The following is a 16,877-nucleotide window of genomic DNA, read 5'->3' as shown; positions in this document are numbered from 1 at the left end:
TCCATAAGAAGCAATTGAAATTTTGAAGCTCGTTGTCTATCGACACGATTTTTTCTTCTTCATCTTCATGTAAGCGGTGAATTTGAAATATTTCTTCTTCAGTATGGCTGTTCGTCTTCATCATCGTCATCGTTGTGATTGCTGTTGTTGAATGAAAAAAAAACACCATGTGATTGTCTTGTTGTGTGTATAGTTGTGATGTGATTGTCCTCGACAGTGCCATTGATCCATCGATTCATTCGGAAGCCATTGGCTTTCAATATAATCAATTTATCTCATTTTTATCAAAGATAATTTTGTTCATAGAAAATTCATTCTCTCACTCATACTATTTTTATTTTGTTTCAATAATCAAATTTATTTTTTGTACACCATTAAATGTAGAAAAAAATTGTTCGTTCCATCAACATTATCAACAAATATTGAAGGCATCTTTTATCTTTTCGCATCATCATCGATCGATCGATCCTTTGTTTTCAATCCATTGATTCAACTTTGAAATGAGAAAATTATTGAAATTTTTAAAGGACAAATTTTTCTATTTTGAGAAAAAAAAGGAAAAAAATTTACAAAGACAATCAATAATCACAAAGTTAAACAACCAATGATGACCAATGTCATGATTATTTGAAATAAAATAAGAATTATTTATTCTTGAACATTTTTTCATTTCTTTTTATCTCTCTCAACGATAATTCGGGTATAATTCAGAAGTAAAGTAAACAAAATAATTATGATTATTAAACATCTTTAATTATTAATCAAACAACTTGAAAAATTATCTTCAAATTTTGATTTGAATTATCAGATGTACACAGCTATACCTAAAAATATAAAAATTGTCATTGAATTAACGGTTGTTTTTAATCATCAAAACATCAATTATTTTTGTTTGATTTGTTTCGTAAAATATTTTTTCTAATTAATTTATTTATTGTATTATTTTAATATTTTTGACCATCATCAGTACAGCATACATTTATCCATTGCCATTAATAACTTTTCCGTGTTTTTTCTATTTTTTTGCTTTAATAAAATCATCTTCATTGATGTTGATTGTATGACTGAAGCTATGTGTTTATAATATTTGTGGGTGTGTGTGTGTGTGATATAAGATATCTGCAATCATTTTCCTTATATTTCATCCATTCAAATCATCATCATCATCATTTACCTTTACCTTTTTTTTCATATGCTTTTTTGCATATTTTATATTTTTCAAACAAACAAACAAAAAATATTCAATTCATTTCCGTTTCATTTATTATAAAATTTTTTTATTTATTTATTTTTTTTCCTCGGGTATTATTTCTTCCTCGGGTATTATTTTGCGAAAAGCAAAAAAAAAATTGATAATTTTATTATTTGCAAAAAAATATATATCCTATCAATCATTTCATCATTAATTAATTATCATCATTAATCATGTCAATTAAATGTGATCAATTTTTTTTTTTTTGGTTAATAAAACTTGATTATTAATCCTAAATAAATCTTTTTCTCTCAACACGTACACAATACATAGGATTTTATTTTTATTTTTTTTTTTTTTTTGCTCAACAAGAAACAAAAAAAACGGAAATGATAATGTGATAATTCGAATAGAATTGAATAAAGTTGTTTTCTTGTTCTCCCTTTCTCTCTGTGTGTCTGTGTTTGTGCGTGGGTGTATTTTAATTTCAACGATCCAGAATCATCATTATCAACAACAACAACAATAACAACAAAATGAAAATCAATAAAATTATGAATATTTTGAATTGTAATAATTTTTTTCGTCAATTTAAACAACAACAACAACATCTGTATAATGAGGATGCAACAACGAAAACGACGAAAACAACAAAATAAAAATCATCATCATCAAACAAATAAAAATTTTCTTTCGTTTCCGGTTGCAATTTTGTTAATTTCACACGTTTATTTTTTATTTTTTTTTGTTGAAAAAATAAATAAATAATTTGCCATCGTCATTTGTAAGGTATGTTGTTGTTGTCGCCGTCGTTGCTATTGTTATTAGATTACATACATTTAGTAATTTCAATTTTGAAAATTTTCACATTACTTTTATGCGAATAATTGTATTCCGATCCAACAACAGTAACTTGTTGAAACATTTTTTTTTCACTTTCCCGCTTTTCCTTTACTCTTCAATGAAACATCTTTCTCACTGTTTTCATTTGATATGATTTCATTTGTCGTTGTCGTTGAAAAAATAACCGATCAGACATATGATAAAACGTTTAATTATAGAAATTTTTTTTATCTATTTATCAACGCAATGTTATTTCGTCATATTCATTTGATGATGATGATAATATTGATTTTGTTTTGTTTTGTTTTAGTTTGAAACAATTCTTTATTTTATCGATTTGATTTGAATGTATTCTCATTTGTTTATCATCATAAAAATGGCAATCGCAAGCCTATGAGAAGAAGAAAAAAAAACATAATTTTATTAAACGATTGGCAAGCCCTTCATTAGTTAGTTTTTTTTTGTTTGCTTCATGTTTTTATCGTTGTAAATATTCGCTCTCGCTTATTTCTACAATATACCCGGATTGTTCACATACGAACACACACGGATCTCTAATTGCTTAATCTGATGAATGTCTGTTGAAAATAAAAAGTTGAAACAACACACACACATACACGAACAAATATATAAGAAAAAACAGGTTGTCCGTTCGGGTCGGTTATTTGTTATTATGGCAAATCATTTTAATCGAAAAGAAACAACATTTTCTTTTTTTTTCCAGCCAGTGATGCCCGGGACGCCCCGGATAAGTCAAGATATTTTGTTGTTATTGTCGATATCATCATCATCATCATCATCAGCATGGTCTGAGTTTAGATGTGTTATTTCTTTTTCGTTTTTTAGTTATTTCATTTTCTCCATAATTTTTTTTCTTCTTCTTCATTTTGGTTGTTGATCAGTCGGTCGGTCGGTCGATCTGTTGGTCCATTTTGGATTGAGAGAAAAAAATGTGTGAGAGTGTGTGTGTGTTTGGGAAAAAAGTAAACCAAGTGATGAGAAATGAGAACGGGAAATATTTTTGTTTTTTTTTCATTGGTCGTTTTTACTATGTATGGTATGTTTATGTCCGGATATTCATCATTTCGTTGATGGAATGAATGGAAAACATTAAGCAAAAGGGAAAAAAATATGTTCGGACACATACACAAAATATACTTCACCCACTCTTTATAAGATATTCAAAATGGTAAAGTAAAACTAAAACTAAAACTAAAATTGTTAATTTTTTTCCTAAAAAAATCATCATCATTTCCCCAGCTTTCATCATCATCATAAAAGATCAATAACGAGAGAAAGAGAGTTTGAATCCTAATTGAATGAAAATGAATGAAGAGAAAAAAAGATTTCAACTAGTAATATCTGGCTATAGTAATTAAATAAAATTTTCAATGATCTTTTTTTGCTCATCATTACCATCTGAAATCTTTCTTTCTTTTTAATTTTTCGATGCCAGAAAAATGGATCAGTTTTTTTCAATTGAAAAAAAAACATTGAATCATTTGCTTCATTTTGAAGAATTCTCATTCTTTTTCCTTGCATTATGGTCAAATGATAATGATTAAATGTCATGGATTAGTATCATTGATGATCAATGCCAAAATAAAATCAAACAAAAATCTTACGTCATAGACGGCTTTTCCAAAAAAGAAAATTCAAAAATATTTTGCATCTCTTCTTTTTATGCATATCGGGATAATCATTCTCTCTCTCTCTCTCTCTCTCTCTCTCTCTCTCTCTGCTGTTGAATTTTCTTTTTTTTAAATTCGATTTCAATTTAGATTCAAAATAATAAAAAAAACATAAAAATTCATTTCTACATTTTAGCTTTTATAATAGGAAAAAAAGAGATAATGAAAATTTGTTGCAAAAATATTTTTCGCTATTTTCTGCAATGAATTTGAATCTTTTGAAAAAATATACGATTTGGAACGAGCAGTTTTTTTATTTGTTTCGCATCAATTTGATTCATTCATATTAACTATTTTGTATCGATGTTGTTATTGTCGTCTTCGTTGACGATGTGTTGATAATGATGATTATTAGCCATGGCGAAATCTAATGATGTTGATGATGATGATGGAAAAAAATGATGTGAAGGACGACAACCGTTACATTATAACTATGAATAGCAAACAAATATAAGAAAAAATTAAATGTGGCATGATTTGCGCGCCAAATTTTCATTTTTTACTATTATTTTTACACTCCTCTCTAATGATGATGATCGTGCCTCTTGACAATCGTCTTTTTTCTTCTCAATTTGTTTGATTCGAAAAAATCTTTTGGAGCATTTTGTGTTGATAATGCGAAATGTTCATTTCTCATTCTGCTAGGGCTACAATCATCATCATCATATTAGTGTAGTTTCATGCTTTACACGATCGCTTAATTTCTTGAAACTTTTTTGTTTCTTTCATGAAATTTTAAGATTGGTTGAAAGTAATTTTAATTTTGTTTCAAATTCAATTATTTTTCTTCATTAGAATCGGTTCGCAATAAATAATTTGTTTTCTGTTAATTACGATTTCAATGTTCAATTTTTTCTGATCTACAATTTGAAATGACATTGGAACAAATTTCGTTGTCATTGCCATTATATTTAAATCATTATCATCTATCAAACTATTCTAATAAATTTAATTCGAGAACATTAACCAATTATGCTACTAATTGATTAACCCTGTCTTCATTCGTTTATTCTAAAACAAATTTCATCGAATTAGTTCATCCTTGATAAAAGATAATTTGTTTTCAATTTCAATTCAATAGAATTTCAAATCTTTCTATTTCGAATTTTCAAAATTACAATAACCTTCATTTGATGTTAATATAATGTTGTTATTCCAAGAATTTTCCCGCTACTAAATTCTATGAATTTTTTTCCTAAGAAAATTTACCATTTTTTTATTCGTATTTATTGCTGGAAATATTTCCCAAACATACAAACACACACACAAGTTGACTGATGATAAGATATTTTGACGCTCAAATAAAAAAAAGGGTTAAAAGAACACACACACACACACGTGTTTTCAATAAATTAAAACACGTAAAAATGTGCAATTATTCTTTTCGAAAATCAACTAATCCAGTCAATTTAAAAGATCATCTTGAAAGGTATAGAAATTCTATTCAAAATTTATTGAAAAGAAATTGTTTTCTTTTTGTTGTTGTTGTTGTTGAAAATATTTCATCATCATTCACACATGTTTCATTCGATTGCATCAGCGGTTCTGTTTCGAAAATAAATTTATAATCATGTTTACTCATCTACGATTATATAGACAATATTTGCTCAAAATCTGGTTGATTTTGTGCTAGAATCTTTATTATTGTTGTCTCGTCTATTATATATACTCTCTACTAATAATAAATAAATAATAATAATAAAAAGAAAGAGAAACGAATATCGTTCATACACACTTAAACAAATGTATATAAAATTGAGCAGGCTAAAAAATTGAGGCTAATGAAATTATATATAGTGTGTATACCATAAAAAATACTAATGTTTGGATCTACTAACACGCATGGATAAATGTAATGTTTACATTTTTTGTTACCGTTATTTTTTACTTTGGTTTATTCGATATTATGATCCAGAATTATCATCATTTTCATAACGAATTTATTTGATGATATAACAATAATGAAACTTGAAGAATTATTATCAATAAAGATGTGATTATTTGTTGTTTGAAAAGAAAATTACCAAATTTTAAATTCCAAAATATAATAAAGATAAATAAATAAATTGAATACATTCAACCATTCATTCTTCACCTATTTGTTATTTAAAGGAAAAAAAAGATGAGAAATGATTTTAAAAATTTATTTCAACAACAACAATAACAAACCATCGAATTGAAGAGCAACAACGACAACGAAAGACAACATCATCATAATTTTCCTCTTCATCATTTTTTTTTCTAAAAAAGACATGTTTTCTTTTCGACAAAAAAAAATAATTCATTGACCTTGGACTTCTTTTTTGTTTTGTCTTGTCTTGTCTTACTGTGTTGTCTTTATTTCTTCGTTATAATACTAACAATCAAGCGAATCTATTTTTGAAAAAAAATACAATACATAACATTGAAAATTAGAACAAAATATTAAAAATTTATAAAGAAAATGAATTTTTGTTTTGTTTTTTGGTTTTTATCGACAAAAAAATAACGACAACGACGAACATTATCTTGAGGATAAAATTGACCGTCATCATTTGTTGTTGTTGTCACCAACATTATCATTGTTTTCTGGATTTAGCCATTTCGTCATCTATTTTCGTCATTATCATATTGCAATAAAATTGGCAAAGATATATTGCCGTTAATTTGAACAAAAAAAAAACAACAACAACATATTGTGTGTGTGTGTGTGTGTGTGTAGACGATTTTTGTTACAATCCAGAAAAATCGCTTTTATCAATTTATTTTTCATCATCATTAAATATCGACGACAATGATCAACAATCATTACCATTATGATATTAGCAGTTATAATCCTTGATTCGAAGATTAAACATCAAGTTTGATTTAATGATATTATTGATTTGAAAACATACTTACATGTGTTTTTTTCACGGAATCCAACAATTGTTTATCGAACATCGATCTTTTTCAATAATCATTATTTATTTCTGCCATCCATAAAACTAGTCGCTCATGTGACATTTATAATTCTTGATAAATAACTTGAATATTCAATTTGATAAGCAAATTAATTTTAAAAAAAATTATCCACCGGTTTTTCCCGTCAAATTAATTATCGTTTTCCACAGAATTTCGTTATAATTACTGAAGATTTTTTCCCTTTCGTTGGTCTTTTATGTTTATTGACTTTTTCTCAAATTCAATATTGTCAGTGTTACTGTTCTCAATATTATTATCATATCGAAAATAATTTGAAAAAAACCTTTTAATATTTTGGCACAAAACAAGTTGCAATTTGCTGAGGAATTTCTACTTATCATCGAATCATTGATCTTAACTGTGATTATAAAATTGAATATTTAAATACTTTTTGACTTTGTAATTCCATGGAAAAACTATTTCTCGGAATTATTCTCGATTGTAAATATTAGAAATGGACAAAAATTGAAAATTTAACTTACTTGAACTTATGACTTGTCAATTTTAATGAAAATTTTTGAAAAAAAATGTCTGAAATGATTGAAGCGGCATCACAATCATCATCGTTATCAACATCAACAAATTCTTTGAATAATCGATTCTGGATAACTGTTGACGATTCTAAAAATTTTTCATCATTATTTTGTTCAACAAAATTATCAATCGAAAGAAAAGATGAAATTAATAAGAACAAAATTAATCGATCATTGACATCAAATATTGAACAACAACAACAAATTGAACGTCGTGTACATTGGAATCCATTTCTTGTGCAATTACTTCGATCATCCTCACCGTTGAATAATCTCAGGTGTGTGTTGTACGTGTGTGTGTCTGTGTGCATATATTTTCCTATCTGTTTGTTTGTGAATACTTTCAGTGCATTATGATTTTAATTAATTTTAAAATTTTAAATCCCAAAAAAAACTACAACAAAACATTTTATTCATTATAGATATGCAGTGACATTTAAATAATTTGAATTTTTTTCCATACAAAACATATGATTGATTTATTGGTGACTAATTATAACTTTGATCATGGTTTGATCATATCGATCAATTTTTTTAGCGGTTAAGGTTTTTTATAACCATTTTCACTCTCTTACAATTTACGCACATTCAATTTTTATTTTGTTGTTTTTTTTTCTTTAGATGATTTTCGTAATTTTTTATTTTGTGCAATATTATAATACATTTGAATTTCATATGTTTGATGTACTAAATTTTAAAGAATTTTTATTTATTTATTCTCGTAAATTCTAAATTATGAAATAATTAATATCATGGTAAAAAATTTTTACCGCGTAACATATGATAATACCAGACCTTAAGAAAAAGAATTTCATAATTTGATAATAATGATTTGTTTTCTTATATAATCCTTATAACTCATTTTACATCAACGATTTTAAGGATTATTTTTAAATGAAAATTTTTTCAGTTTTTTTCTTCCTTCATTCATTCATGTTGTGTTGTTAGCGTTTATTTTTTCCTTGTTCAAATCGATCAATTTTTTTTTGGTTAATGATTGAATATTTAATTACTACGTCATTTGAATTTGAAGAAAATAGTTCAGTTGTGTACGTTTTTATAGATGAAAAAAATGATGCAGTAATTGATGATTCGGGCTATTTTTTTTCTTTTAAATTTCATCGATAACATTAGTACAGTTGAATTTCGAGGGGGTAAAACGAGAGATAGGTAAAAACCTGTGCATGGGTATTTATTTCTAAGAATTCAAATTTGTTGTTAATGTCGATGGTAGAAAAAGATTTTTATTTCTTGTTTTAGTTCTTATTTTCAAATTTCAATTTCGAAAATTTTCGCACAGTATTTAAGACTGTTGTTCTGACTGACAAATTCATCATTATCGTTTGTTTAGTTTTTCTTGAATGCTGCAGAATCCAATTTGCAAGAATTATCGTTACCAATTATTAAGTTAATTTTCCAAAAAAAAACATATATTGTGGCACAAAATATTTTGTTAGTTGCCGATTTTTTTTCAATTTTTTTTGTTTTGCTTCAATCTTATTGAATATTATTTTCTTTTTCCTCTTATACGATGGATAGCATTCTTATCAAACAAATGGCTAAATTATTCTATTCACACGGCAAATTTTGTGCCTCACATCCATGGGAAGTGATGGTCATATTTTTATCATTGGCTATCTGTATTGGAACGATGGGTCCGTTTGTGATGATTGAACAACATAATCATAATCATCATCAACAGCAGCAGCATCATCAACAACAACAAACGATACTTGATAAATCGATGAGATTTTATGGTCCACAACAACAAAGATCATGTCAAAATCATCGTGAAGATACGACATTTTTTCATAGACATTCGAAAAAATTAGACGATAATGATTCATTTCAATTCGATGATTGCTCAAATTCACATCAGGTATGTTCATTTGTTAATTTATAGTCATAAATAATAATTTAAATTAAATTCTCAACATTTTTTTCTGCAAAAAAAATATTCTAGTCAAAACCAACAAATGTAGAATATAATAGTCGAACGCAACAGCAGCCTTATCAATCACAGCCAAACAATTTAGATAGTACAGAAATATTAATATTAACAATATCACGTTGTCTGGCTTTATTATATATTTATCACCAATTCCGTAATTTATACAATCAATCAAAATATTTGGTCGGTATTGCCGTTTTATTTACCGTATTTTCCAGTATAATGTTCATGTCGGGTGTTTTGAATTTTTTTGATGGTAATTTTGCCGTTTTAAATAAGGCGATACCCTTCTTTATATTGTTATCTGATCTAAGTAAATCATGTTCATTAGCAAGATTTGCTCTTTCATCATCGAATAGAGTAAGTAGTCTATGATTATCGATTGATAATTTTAATCAATCATTATCAACAATTTTCATTCAATTAATGAATAGGAAGAAATACATGAAAATATCGCTAGAGGAATGGCAACTCTTGGCCCTTCGCTTACATTAGACACAATGGTTGAAACGTTGGCCATCGGTATGGGTACCATTTCGGGACTGCCTCGTCTGGCAGAAATTAGTTACATAGCCTGTTTAACTGTAATTGTTAATTATATCGTATTTATGACATTCTTTCCCGCCACATTATCCTTGGTTCTTGAAGTAAGTAACAAAAAATGATTGAAATCATGTTATTAAAACTTGTGTGAATTTTTGTTTATTTTTTTATTTTTTGTAATACAAAATCAGTTGGCCCATGATGGTGCAAATAAACCAGCCTGGCAGTTCAGCTCATTGGCCAAAGTTTTACAATTGGAAACTGAACATACACCTAATCCAGTGATTCAGCGAGTGAAATTGATGATGTCAGCTGGCCTTATGTTGGTACATATGCTTAGCCGATGGCCATTGGTTAATGATGAAAATGATGGCGGTGTATTGAATTCCTTCAAAACATCATCAGCCGTTTCATCAGCAAGTGATAAATTAGCCGATGATGAAAGGATCAATTCATTTGCGACCGGATTAATGAATGCTGTTGGTACCGAGCAAATTCTCATGATTGGCCTAATGTTTGCTTTGACCATAAAATATTTTTGGTTCGAAAATCTTGATATTCATTCCCGACTTTCCTCCAATGATATTCACGATTCAAACTCCAGTTATGTGTCGTCAAAGTCATCTTACAAAAATTCCGAGCTTAAAGAAGACAGCAGTGAAACTAGTTCAAATATTAGCGAAAGCTGTAGTAATACGACATCTACCACACCATCATCAACAAGACCAACGACGCCAATTACGATATCTACTGGGGATGAATCTGATAATTCTTCGCAACACACTACCAAATCAAATAATACGACCAATTCCTCGACCACAGAAAATTCGGATACTGAAAGTGTCCTAGGTCAATGTCGTCATAAATGTAAGTTTCAGGTCTAAAAAGACATTTGTGAGATATAAAATTGATTTATTTATTCACCAATTTTAGTATCATTCTCTTCAAATGGAAGACGAACTTCCGCCAAAAATATATGTGTTGATGATCAACTCGCAAGCAGTGGTCATGGCACGGATATTGAAAATGATTCGACACAAATTCCACATAATAATAATAAATCCGATTCGCCAGCATTTTTCATTGGTGATGATTATTGTGGCGATTCTTCTGATTGTTATTCATCCGATTCAAATGTTCCAGAATATACAGATTCCAGTACACAAACAGATTTGGTTCCAAATATTGTCGCACCTATCATTTCAACTGAATCAAACACATTGCCAATCGTTGATGATGATACATTTAGAGATATGAATGAATTGTTATTAATTCTTGGTCAAGAAGATGGTTATTCAAAACTTTCAAATAGGGAACTTGAATTTCTCGTTACTAACAAAAAAGTTCCCGCTTATAAACTTGAATCATTGTTAAATAATCCTGAACGAGGAGTATCTGTTCGAAGAAAAGTGATCGAAAATTTGGCCGGTTCACAAGGCGTCTTAACTAATGTTCCTTTTCATGATTATAATTATAATCTTGTTTTAGGAGCTTGTTGTGAAAACGTTATTGGTTACATGCCGATTCCACTTGGGGTTGCTGGCCCATTATTATTGAATGGCCGACAATATTATGTGCCGATGGCAACAACGGAAGGATGTTTAGTTGCCAGTACAAATCGAGGCTGTAGTGCAATAGCAGCCGCTGGCGGTTGTCGTGCTAAAGTCTATTTCGATGGGATGACTCGTGGTCCACTTCTCTATTTCCGTAGTGCTATGGATGCCGCCGCTGCACAAGAATGGATTAATAGAACGGAAAATTTTTACACCATCAAAAAAGCTTTTGATTCAACATCACGTTTCGCTCGTTTACAAAGCATCAAATGTTCACTTGCTGGACGATATCTTTTTCTAAGATTTGTGGCGTCAACTGGTGATGCCATGGGTATGAATATGTTATCAAAAGGCACCGAATTAGCGTTAGAAGAATTGGCCAAACATGTTAACGGATTAGAATTAAAATGTTTGAGCGGCAATTTCTGTACTGACAAAAAACCATCAGCAGTCAATTGGATTGATGGCCGAGGTAAATCGGTTGTCTGTGAAGCAAGAATTCCCAAAAGCGTTGTACAAAAAGTTCTCAAAATAGATGTGAAAAAAATCGCACATCTTGGTAATTCTAAAAATCTGATCGGATCTGCTCTTGCTGGATCAATTGGTGGTAATAACGCGCAAGCAGCTAATATTGTCGCTGCTATTTACATAGCTACTGGACAGGTTAGTTATAATGAGAACATCATCATTAAATATCAATCTGATATCCATTCATTATTATAGGATCCAGCACAAGTGGTCGGAAGTGCCAATTGTATGACATTATTAGAAGTAGAAGATAATGGAGATTTGTACATATCCTGCACGATGCCTTCTATTGAAATCGGTACCATTGGAGGTGGTACGGTTCTCGGACCACAAGGAGCATGTCTTGAGGTATGTAAAATTATTGCGAAATCTTTTAATTATGATTAATTTGTATAATTGTTTTTAATTTCATCAAAATGAAGCTTCTTGGATTGAAAAATAAAAATCTAGCACCGGGTGAAAATACTAGACAATTGGCACAAATAGTTTGCGCGACCGTACTGGCTGGTGAATTATCATTAATATCCGCATTAGCTGCTGGCCATTTAGTTCGTTCGCATATGAAACATAATCGTTCAACAATAAACATTCAAGCATCGGCGGCTGCCGCCACACTCGAAACATTGTGTCCGAGGTCATCGGTTCCCGCATTTGTGGGTTCCAACGGCGTAACGTCACAATCCACATCCAATTTTACGTTAACAGTACCTAGGACAGGAATTTAATCCTAAAGAAAAGATAACAAATAAAAACTGGTCCTGATGATATCATTTGTTGGTTTTTATTATTCTTAATTATTATTATTATTATTATTGATTCATTCTCGTCATCTTTATACTTTTTTTGGATTAATCGATTGATGAATCATATTTTATTATTCTATCGATCGATCCAGTCGATAAATCTCTTACTATCTCATCATCATTATTCATTCATTCATTCATTTTGATTGTTTATTCTCATCATTGATCTTCACACATTATTATTCATCATCATCATCATTATCAACATCGATAGAATTTTTTTTCTGGCAAATGAATAAAAACTCATCATCCTTTTTCCTCCTCATTATTTTTTCTTTAAACTTAAATGGACACACACACACTCATACATTTATACATAAAAAAACAAAATCTTAAACAATGATGAATGATATTCTCTTCAAACTATATCTGGCCTTATTATTTATGTTTTCCTTTTCTTCTTCTTATTATTATTGATGATGGTGATGATGATTTACCGGTTATATTCATTTTGATTGTAATAACAATAAGAACAAACACGTGAAACCGTGATTCAAACAACGATTGGAATTTAATCTTTCGTATGTTTTCTTATATGCAGCTTGTCATCTTATACTGGATGTCATCGATCAAGTTTTCTCCTCATCCCTATTTTTCTTTCTTTCTCACTCTATCCTGTTGATTTAATTATTAATAAGTGATGTTTCTTTTCTCTCCCAAATCTGTACAATCAAATGCAACGATGATGTCATCTAAACATTTTTTGATAGGCAATTTTTGAAATGAATAAAAACAGTGGATTTTTCTTATTTCAATTTTTTTTAGATTAAAAAACAAATCATTTCAATCACCAAAGCCGTTTGATTGCTTGTGGTAAAATATGGTCAAAGTCTTTGATAAATTGATCTAAATGTTGTTCGGAAACATTTGGCACCAATTTGGTCCATTTATTAATGCAGGCAATGTCATTTTTCTTAGATGTTTTTCGTCGAAAATAACAATCCGATTCACGAATGATCATATCGGCACCAATTAGATTGTTCGTAGATTTTATAATCATTCCCATTCGTGTTTTGCGCAATAACGAATAACCAATGCTCCAATTGAATAGATCTGCACAAGTGAATATTTTAACATCTTCGTTTCGTAATTGACGTAAAAGAATTATCAACAATATGAGATCATTCTTTTTTAATCGTGATATAGCTATGATTTGTGGATCAGCTAGTTTTATATTTTTGCTATTTTCTTCGTCGATTTCGGAATTACTGTTATCATTGTCATCGGGTCCGTAAAAAAATGAATATTCAAAGATAATACGATTGATTTCATCAAAATTGGGATTGATTGCAAACGATCTAGTCAGTTCGATCTCTATTGATGAATTATTGGCAATGAAATTCGTTTTCAATGCTGGATTCTCTTGGCATAGCTGCTCTATCCTAGACATGCAACAAGTTTTGTATAAATCGTAATGTTTGAATGGTGATACTAGATGAACGACACGTTGTGTTAGTCGTGATCTGACCCGTTTTTCTAAAAGTTCAAGATAATCAAGTCGTCGAGTAATGCCGATGACCAAAATCGATTGGCCATGTTGAGTTAAATCCAATAGATTGTAAAGAAGAGTCTGTTGTTTTCGACAGAACACATCAAAATTATCCAATACAATAATCGAACGAAAATTTTGATAATTTTCAGTCAAATTTCGAAATTGAGTCATAATCTTTGGTATAGAATTGTTAACTCTTTCCGATAGTTCCAAATTGTCGATCATCAAGTCTCTCTCGTCCAAATCATCTGCTGAGTCAAAATCGCTGTCTTGCTGTCGTTTATCAAGAAACCGATTTAAACGTCGTCCGATCGAACGTATTGTTACTAAATCATCTTTGCCGTGGATGGCGCCATCGAATTTGAATAAGGCAACTTTTAGATGATTAAAATTATTGGCACTGAAATTGTCCGTATTGTTCATACGATTCGATGATGATGTTAATAGCGGAAACGATGCGAGACAAGTTTCAATCAATTTTGTTTTGCCCACACCCGCATCACCACAAACGATTAACGAGCTAGCTTCCGATGTTTTCAAAAGATTTTCGATCATTTTGTTAACATAAACGATTTCATCATTATAGAAATTGAAGAGACCATTTGGACCATGATCTATACAATGTGAAGGCATCTTTTTTGTCACATCATCGTTAATAAGATTTTCATCGTTTGGTTTCTCAACAACAATAAACGATAGTTTCTTTTTCTTTTTAATATTCAAAGTCTTTTTTTTCTTATCACAACTGTTATATTTTTTCGTTGCATTTTTACTTTTTTTAGCAATTTTATTTTCACTTGATAAGCTAACGATTTCATTTTTTTCGTTCCACGTTTTTGTGATTCGTTTCTGTCGATTGGTATTATTTGTAGTGATGGTAGTCAATGTCTCGTCCACTTTATGTCCACTTGTCAAAATACACCGAGTTTGACGACGAGTTTCAACCATGTCGCCTCTTTTTGGAACATAGAAATGAATGGAACAAAAAAGAAAAGAAAAATGTTAGCCAATTTGTTAAACAAGTCTTAGCAAATAGATGTTTTGTTTGGAAAATGAAAAAAAAAGCATCACTTTGAATGACAACAATCATCATTCATCATCATAAAAAAATGATCAATATCGGCATACCACAGTGCTTCATCAACAAGTCCTATCCACTTGTTGATGATCTGATTGATGTTGTTGTTATTGTCAATGGGAATGAAACCAGTCCTAAAAAAGTTCTTTGATCTTGCTATATTTTATATATCTGTGTGTGTGTGTAAATATGTGAGTGGATACCTATGATCATTAAAATTATATCTTAACAACATATTTAAAAAAGGGTTAAAAACCTCGAACATTCTGAGCAACCCTTTAAGAAAAAATCCTCTTCATCGTCATCGATCTTGCAAAAAAATTATCATTTGTTTCATCGACTAACAAGAGGAATCATCTCATTTGAAAATGTGGTTTCAAGCAATATTATTATTAGCCATTATTATTCATGGATCTCTTCAACATGGCAGAATGTTGGAACCGCCGGCAAGAAATTCTATGTGGAGAGCTGGTTTCAATACCAAACCCGATTATGATGATAGTGAACTATTCTGCGGTGGAATAGTGGTATGATTGACTTTTAACTATCTTACATTACTATATTAATTAATGAATAATAGGATCAATGGAAAAGAAACAAAGGCAAATGTGGAATCTGTGGTGATTCATTTTCGATACGACCACCAAGACCATATGAAACCGGTGGAATTTATGCTAGAAATATTACCGTACGAAACTATAGACCTGGTTCGGAAATCGATGTCATCTTAGATTTGGTGGCCAATCACATGGGGACATTTGAATTTAGCATCTGCCCTAGAAATGATTTTGCACATGAAACAGAGGATTGTTTTATTCCATTAAAAGTAAATGGATCGGACAGATATAAAATTCGTTCACATCGAAACGGAATATTTACTATGCCTGTAACATTACCGCGTGATATTAATTGTCAATATTGTGTTTTTAGATGGCATTGGAAATCGGGTATGTATAGCAATATCATAATACTTACATTAAAAATGGTGATGAATTTAAAAATGTCTAAAACATGTTTTACAATGATGAAATTCTTGCCATCAACGCTCATTCCAAAACACGTTGGTCCTTTCATTGACATTGTTATTAATTTCAAAAAAATTAAATTCCGCGTTTTTCAAATATCTATTTTATACAGCCAATAACTGGGGGATGTGTGCGGATGGTCGTCAAGCGATTGGTTGTGGACCACAGGAAACATATCGAAATTGTGCGGATATAGCCGTTGGTTATGAATATGGAATTCGTGGTCTTAATTATGAGCCACCTCCTTCGGTTGTAAACGGATTCGATCGAATGATAATGAACAATGAGATACCTAAAGATAATTTCATTACTCATCATCGAGTTCATTGGCCAGGTAATCAACATCATCATAATCACCATTCTCATCATCATCATGTTCATCATCATCCTATTGAAGAAGAATCTACAACAATAGATGATTCTGATTTTACAATCAGAACAACTGAATTACCAATAAAAATAGAAGAATAATCAAACATTAATCACTGCGTTGTGAATTTTAGTTTATTTTTTAAACAAAATTTTAATTTCAATTGTTTTTTTAAATAAAATCTAAAGAATACGAATATTTTACACACAAAATTATTGAAACGAACATTTAGAAGCAGGTACACAGACAACAAAAGCAACAGTTAAACCACCATTGGCCACGAGTCACTTCACCATCGTCATTAATTGCTCGAAACATACTACAAAGACTTC

General features: G+C 29.9%; 3 protein-coding genes across 8 annotated transcripts; 2 read left to right on the top strand and 1 right to left on the bottom strand.

Annotated features, from left to right (window-relative positions):
• The first annotated feature begins 5,078 nt into the window (after positions 1 to 5,078).
• Positions 5,079 to 12,542, top strand: Hmgcr (HMG coenzyme A reductase). 4 transcript variants are annotated; one of them, XM_027348561.2, is made up of 9 exons: positions 7,863 to 7,886; positions 8,554 to 8,654; positions 8,742 to 9,081; positions 9,166 to 9,513; positions 9,588 to 9,800; positions 9,888 to 10,563; positions 10,630 to 11,912; positions 11,973 to 12,125; positions 12,200 to 12,542. In XM_027348561.2, the coding sequence occupies exons 1-9, from the start codon at positions 7,878 to 7,880 to the stop codon at positions 12,500 to 12,502; spliced, it is 3,426 nt and encodes a 1,141-aa protein (XP_027204362.2). In that variant the 5' UTR covers positions 7,863 to 7,877; the 3' UTR covers positions 12,503 to 12,542. The 4 variants fall into 4 exon arrangements, with proteins under 4 accessions (XP_027204360.2, XP_027204359.2, XP_027204362.2 ...); XM_075825166.1 differs by lacking the exon at positions 7,863 to 7,886 and adding an exon at positions 7,940 to 7,957; XM_027348559.2 differs by lacking the exons at positions 7,863 to 7,886; positions 8,554 to 8,654 and adding an exon at positions 5,079 to 5,155.
• Positions 8,742 to 16,255, bottom strand: Orc4 (origin recognition complex subunit 4). Of its 3 annotated transcripts, none has more exons than XM_075825167.1 (2): positions 16,126 to 16,255; positions 8,742 to 15,027 (listed from the first exon to the last, which is right to left on the bottom strand). In XM_075825167.1, exon 2 carries the CDS (start codon positions 15,018 to 15,020, stop codon positions 13,368 to 13,370), a length of 1,653 nt encoding a protein of 550 aa, XP_075681282.1. In that variant the 5' UTR covers positions 15,021 to 15,027; positions 16,126 to 16,255; the 3' UTR covers positions 8,742 to 13,367. The 3 variants fall into 3 exon arrangements, with proteins under 3 accessions (XP_075681282.1, XP_075681284.1, XP_075681283.1); XM_075825169.1 differs by lacking the exon at positions 16,126 to 16,255 and adding an exon at positions 15,838 to 15,962; XM_075825168.1 differs by lacking the exon at positions 16,126 to 16,255 and adding an exon at positions 15,201 to 15,348.
• On the top strand, positions 15,402 to 16,741 carry LOC113798077 (uncharacterized). Its single transcript, XM_027348563.2, has 3 exons — positions 15,402 to 15,677; positions 15,731 to 16,097; positions 16,288 to 16,741. Exons 1-3 carry the CDS (start codon positions 15,519 to 15,521, stop codon positions 16,644 to 16,646), a joined length of 885 nt encoding a protein of 294 aa, XP_027204364.2. The 5' UTR covers positions 15,402 to 15,518; the 3' UTR covers positions 16,647 to 16,741.
• Positions 16,742 to 16,877: the final 136 nt, after the last annotated feature.

Source organism: Dermatophagoides pteronyssinus, unplaced genomic scaffold, assembly GCF_027571235.1.
Source record: "Dermatophagoides pteronyssinus isolate colony J.1.1.1.1 unplaced genomic scaffold, Derpt_VIB-CSIC_2022.12 sq0003, whole genome shotgun sequence".
NCBI lineage: Eukaryota > Metazoa > Arthropoda > Arachnida > Sarcoptiformes > Pyroglyphidae > Dermatophagoides > Dermatophagoides pteronyssinus.
Note: the sequence above shows the minus strand (reverse complement) of the source record. Positions and strands in the feature narration are given on the sequence as shown.